The sequence below is a fragment of the Engystomops pustulosus genome, chromosome 8, assembly GCF_040894005.1.
Source record: "Engystomops pustulosus chromosome 8, aEngPut4.maternal, whole genome shotgun sequence".
In the NCBI taxonomy this organism is placed as follows: Eukaryota; Metazoa; Chordata; class Amphibia; order Anura; family Leptodactylidae; genus Engystomops; species Engystomops pustulosus.
Window position 1 is genome coordinate 38474932 of NC_092418.1, and position 6190 is coordinate 38481121.

Consider the following 6190-nt stretch of genomic DNA (forward strand, 5'->3'; position numbering starts at 1 on the left):
ATGTGATGAAATAGTTACCATATATACTCGAGTATAAGCCGGCCTGAGACCCCTAATTTTACTGGGAAAACTGGGAAAAACTGACTCGATTATAAGCCGAGGGTGGGAAATGCATTGGTCAAAGCCCCCATGTAGTATACAGCCAGCCAGCCCCCATGTAGTATACAGCCAGCCAGCCCCCATGTAGTATACAGCCAGCCAGCCCCCATGTAGTATACAGCCAGCCAGCCCCCATGTAGTATACAGCCAGCCAGCCCCCATGTAGTATACAGCCAGCCAGCCCCCATGTAGTATACAGCCAGCCAGCCCCCATGTAGTATACAGCCAGCCAGCCCCCATGTAGTATACAGCCAGCCCCCAGTAGTATACAGCCAGCCCCCAGTAGTATACAGCCAGCCCCTAGTAGTATACAGCCAGCCTGCCCCCACGGCCCTTAAAAAAAATAAACTTAAATACTCACCCTCCGATGTCAGCGCAGCTCCCCGATGTCCCCAATGTCAGTGCATCCTGTCTTCTTTCTTCTCCGCGGCTCCTCTTCTCTCTTCCGGCATGGACGCGGCCATGTTTTCTTCTAGCAGGCGCATACTATGACGCGGCCGCGTCCATGACAGAAGCAAGAAGAACGAACAAGAGCCGTGGAGAAGAAAGAAGACAGGACGCGCTGACATCGGTAAGCCGCGCCGACATCGGAGGGCGAGTATTTAGTTTATTTTTTTAAGTGGGTAATTTTTTTTTGGTAATAGACTCGTGTATAAGCCGTGGGGACGTTTTTCAGCACATTTTTTGTGCTGAAAAACTCGGCTTATACACGAGTATATAGAGTAAATTTACCCATGTCTAGACGCATATGTATTTTGTATCTAGACGATTATGGGTAAATTTAACAATTTCAGCACATTTCTTTCACAGTACACATGTTGTTAGGTCACTAATTACGTAATCCTCGTGGTTCCGAATTTTATGTATTTGTTGGTTTTTTTTAACCTGTTACATATGTATTGTAATATGAAATTTCCACCTGTGTGGGTCACTTGTTAGCTGCTGGATGAAGGTGCTTGACACAGAAACGTTGCCACTATTTCAATAAAGCTGTCTCTTTATTAATTTAATTTGGACCATTGGAGAGCTGCCCGCTTATAACAACCTTTGAATATTTGAGGACCCTGGCGGCTACGTACAGTATACATCCAACATACCTGACAAACAAACTTCTTGTCTGGCGAATTTCTATTAAATGGTCTTGGGAATATATAAAAATTAAAGGATTTTATGATGTACCTGCAAATAAGATAAAAATAATTAGCTCTAATGAAAACTAATTTACTCCGGCGGCCCTTGTGTAGCAGCGCAGGTAGAGACAGGTCCATTCGCTCTGCCCGTGTCCACACTTTGATGTCATGACTGTGTGCAAGGGCATAGTGCATGGAACCATCTTTACCCACGCAGTTAGAGGATAGAAGAAATACATTTATTATTCCTTTTATACACGTATATAAGCAAAGAGGGGCATTTTCAGCACAAAAATTGTGCTGAACGACTCGGCTTATACATGAATCAATTTAAGTATCAAAACTAAACAAAAGGCAACTTACTTGGCTTTCACATCGTCATACTTAAATGTGCAAAGACCGAATTGAAAGAGCAAAAATTCCATCGAGTGCTGAAAATTCAGGAGAGGAGGAAGAGTTAGTTACAAATTTGTAAGTAGTAACATACATATACCATAGTTCTAAACATTCTTGAATATGGAATCAAACCTTACAGATCCTCTACCTTAAAGACCCACTCCAGTCATTTTCTTTCCAGTTTCATTTTATCCCTACTCCCCCACTAAGTCCCTGTACACAGGAGCCAGTGTAATGTGTCCAACTTGCATTACACTCCCAGCATGTGCTAAATGGAAAGTTCAGGCCGAACACAGAGTAACGGGAACTGAACTCATCCGGGCACATTAGCTAAAGGGTCCACGGACCGCATTTCCATCGGGTTTCCCAACGATTTCCATTTTGCGCCGCATTTAACTGGGGTTTTTGTCGCACACGATCGGATTGTGTCGCAATCGTGGCGGCTTTCATGCGACACCAATTGGGGCCGGGACATCAGACGATTCGACAGATTCTGACAAACCGCGGGATTTAACTTTAAAATTGTGTCGCATATGATGCACAGGGAAGAAGATGTTGAACTCCAGGGAACCTGACCGGGGAAGCGACACATGCAGGATATTGGGCGCACGCTGTAAGTGAATTGCGGCAGCAGTGCATTCTCGTCGGGGTTTTGCAGGGACGGGTAAGTAAATGTGGCCTATCATGTCCGTTCAGATCTGATTGATCAGCATCTGGGCCACAATTTTCCAGCCATTACAATGCTGCGAGTTTCACACATCACACTCGCTAGTGCGAGTGTGACCCAGGTCAGTCATGTCACATTGTACCACTCAGAATTACATTGACTTGTGTATCCGACCAGAGGCTCTCTCTTGATAGAAGTGCATGGACTGTACCACGTGCACTCTCCACATAGGGATCCTGGTGACTGTTGCTGATGATTTTAGGCGATAGTTATAATGGAGTTGACATTGTAGCCTCCTTGATGTACCACACTGTCCTCCTATAGCAGGAAGAAATGGTACATTCTCTAGCTGCCAATGTGATGCCCACCTGATGCATCATGGATAACATAGAAGAGAGCACAGAGATTCAGAAGTCCTACAGTCACAATGGTGTCTGACTAGAACAAGCAGAAGGCTGCACTTCAGGTGCAAAGCCTGAGAGTCTTTAATTTCACTTTAGAGTAATCTGACATGGCCAAACTCCATGGCTGAAATTAGGACTGAATTTTAACTGGATTTAATGGTCCAAACTCAGCATTTTGGCAATAAGCACTAAGTTGGGTAAATTCGTTCACCATTTACAATGCTAATCAAAAGTCCAAAACTTTTTTCAAATGCAACAGCCCTTAGCACACATTTCCACAATTTATTTTTCTAATGTATTTTGTGTATCCAAAACCAGAAGCTGGCAGAGAGGAAAGAAACTTTTTTTATATTACTAGAAGCTCATAGAAGTCATTGTAGAGAGGAACCCAAAGACAACCACATGTCAGCTCATTGCAGTTGTGACAAGCAGTTGGGCAGCCCCTTTTCTCATGCGCCCATGTATGACAGGGAAGGTTACACTGACCGCCTTAAGCTTTTCATATCGTTCTTCTGGTGTGTCCAAACTGTTCGTTAAAGTAGTAAAAGACGGCCCGTCACTAATCCCTAAAACACAAAAAAAAAAAGTTAAGCGAGTTACTGTACAAGCAAACTGCTCAGATTTAAAGGGAGCAGAACCGAAGGTCCTACCTCATTTTCTGCAGCGAGTTGCTCTGCATGAGGATAATGAAATGAGTCAGTGGCTTCTATGAATTATAAAATGCCCCCCCCCCACTATGCATTATAATCCAGCTGAGTGTTCCTGAGCTGATCTTAGTCAGGCTGCAGCACCCCCTTTCTCCTCTGTCCTCTGGTAAACACCCACCCCCCCTGCACATATAATTTATACCCATTTCTAAGCTACAGCTCAGAAGAGGTGTGCTGGGGGCCATGTTTACCAGAGGTCAGAGGGGAAAAGTCAGAAACACCCAACTGACAGGATTACAATGAAGATCGAAGGTTCAAGTTATAATTCACAGGAGCCACTGACTCCTTTCAATATCATCATGCAGAGCAACTCACTACAGAAAATGAGGTAGGAGCTTTAATTTGGGGAGGGGGGTTAGATGTGCATGCCAGGTTCCCTTTAAAGACATGCCAGTGAATATCACCAGCATAAAACATTGGGATCGATATTAATTCAGACATTGTGATAAGTCTGCCAGAGATTCCTGGAATAAGCTAATGGGATAAAGGATGGGAGTATCTGACATAAGGTATGTAACCAGAGAAGAGTGGACCCAACGTCCTAGTCAATCATAGCCCAGTCTGAAAACATCTGCAGAGTTTGTATGTTTTCTCCATGTTTGCGTGGGTTTCCTCCGGGTCCTCCAGTTTCCTCCCACACTCCAAAACATACTGGTAGGTTAATTAGATTGTGATCCCCGTTGGGAACAGGGACTGATTTGGCAAACTCTATGCAGCGCTGTGTAATCTGTGTACGCTATATTAATAACGGAATTATTAATTAACCTGAACATTGGGTCTGCTCATCTCTAGTAACCACACAGATGAAAACATACCTGAGAATTCCCCATCAATAGCCAAGAAGTCTGCCTCTGCAATAGCTTGACAAACTACGGGTAACTGTTTCTTAAAATCTGGAAAAATAAGAAAATCTTTGTCAAAACACTTGTCTTATTGGTCGGAAACACATGTACGCTCCCAGTGGACTGGTACAACATTTCTGTGAATCATATGGGCCGTACACCAAGAACACACAGGGCACAAGTGCTGTACATGGAAGACCATTGATGCTCAGCTGTAGGTTTTTCTACCTCAGATTCACATAAAGCAGAAGACCCCAAAACATCCAAACGTCAGTGTAAAAAGTCCATGTAATTCATCCGCAAAATTCCACAATCCATTACTAACGTACACACACAAGATCCGTTTTATACCCATAGAACTCGTTATAGAAGACCAGTGTATAAATAAAGATGCCTGTGTTGGGTCCATAGTCTGATAGTACACACATTCCCTCTACAGGCTTAGGCTACATTCACACGGACGTATAAAAACGGTCCTATCTTTTTCCCGGGTACGGAACGGTACGGTGCCGCACCGTACCGCTCCCGTAGGGTGCCGTGCGCCCATAGAAGTGTATGGGGGACGTATATCGGCCATATATACGTCCCCCATACGTTAGTGTGAATGTAGCCTAAAAGTCTATGGGCATGTATAAAATACGGGTTAAATACGTGCTGCATACGGATGAAAAACGTCACGTATTTATACAGAAATACAGCCTGTAGATACAGGACTGGAGAAATACATGTCCGTGTGAATGCAGCCTAAACATTACATTGTAGAGTTTCTGAAAACCAGATCAGACAACCCTATGTTACATGAAATCTATTGTTACATTGTAATAATAGCGGATACATTGTATTAGATCACAGAGCATTGCCTGGACTGGGGAATAGAGGGTAAAGGTCAAGTCAGATTTACAGCCTCCGAATGTCAAAAAAAGTTGTGATTGACTGACAGCAATCAGAGATCTTACAATGGTGAAGTATAGATATAGAAACCCTCAGTGACAGGAGGAGGGTGAGAGTACTGCACTCACTGCTGGATGGTGACAACAGGTAGAACATCTCTCATATATCTAGAATCTGAGTATACTTGGTGACAGTGGGCACTGCCATCCCAGGGGCCTCAGACTCGGTCTTAGACGGTATTCACACTGCTGTATCTCAGGTTAGTAGAGACGCCAGTCTGAATAAGTCCTTATCCATGGCAATGCATCACATCACTTCATAGTCACAAATATTAGTCGCTGTATAAGGGTATATTCACACAGGCAGGATCCAACAGATAAGACGCACCTGCTGTCATTTATGCTAATGATCAAAATCCGGCATGTGTGAATATACCCAGCTACTACAGTGCATATACGCATCCTGCCGGGCGCTGTGGAGCCATCAGTCCCGGGTCATGCCGGCGCGAGCTGCACTCACTGCTCCAGGTGATGTCCATGCTTGAAACCCGCAACAGCACAGACTCAGCGAGGAGCCTAGGAGGCCATGAAGCTCCGCCCCCGGGGTAACACTTCCGGGTGTCACGGCACCAGCACAGAACCCGACCATCTTCCAACGTGAGCTAAGCCCCTCCCTCTCCGAAGGTGTAGTCACAGACCACAGGCCAATCAGTAGAGGGCACTGATTCTATTTCCTGACGTCCGCGTGCGCGCCATCTGGTGGAAACCGCGCTGAAGTGACAGGCGGAAAGAAAGAATTCCTGACTGCACAGTGTGAACGGTGCCGAGACCTGCTGGCCTTCTCCATCATACACAGTCACACACTGGGCTGATTGTTTGTATCGTTGCTTCAATATCAGTGCCCAATGGCCTTGCTGATCCTCATTGTTTAGCTAAAAAAAATCTGACACCATCCTCTCGAGGTGTATATAGAAGTCATACTTATGCAAAAATCGAGTTTGGGCCCCCTCAAAGTGGTTTTCCATATTATAGATTAATGTGGAAAGGGTAAGGAA

The 6190-nt window shown here is 44.7% G+C and overlaps 1 protein-coding gene across 3 annotated transcripts in view; it reads right to left on the reverse strand.

Moving 5' to 3' along the window:
• PARN (poly(A)-specific ribonuclease) overlaps nucleotides 1-5807 on the reverse strand; it is an 80368-nt gene extending 74561 nt beyond the window's left edge. For 2 of the 3 annotated variants that reach the window (XM_072120688.1, XM_072120687.1), the window contains exons 1-5: nucleotides 5656-5807; nucleotides 4219-4296; nucleotides 3183-3262; nucleotides 1593-1660; nucleotides 1197-1278 (exon numbers count right to left, since the gene is read on the reverse strand). In XM_072120688.1, coding sequence (XP_071976789.1) covers nucleotides 1197-1278; nucleotides 1593-1660; nucleotides 3183-3262; nucleotides 4219-4296; nucleotides 5656-5674 — 327 coding nt within the window. In that variant the 5' untranslated portion in view covers nucleotides 5675-5807. Of the gene's footprint in view, nucleotides 1-1196; nucleotides 1279-1592; nucleotides 1661-3182; nucleotides 3263-4218; nucleotides 4297-5523 lie in introns of all 3 variants that reach the window. The other variant, XM_072120689.1, reaches the window with a different exon arrangement.
• Between the last annotated feature and the right edge of the window lie 383 nt (nucleotides 5808-6190).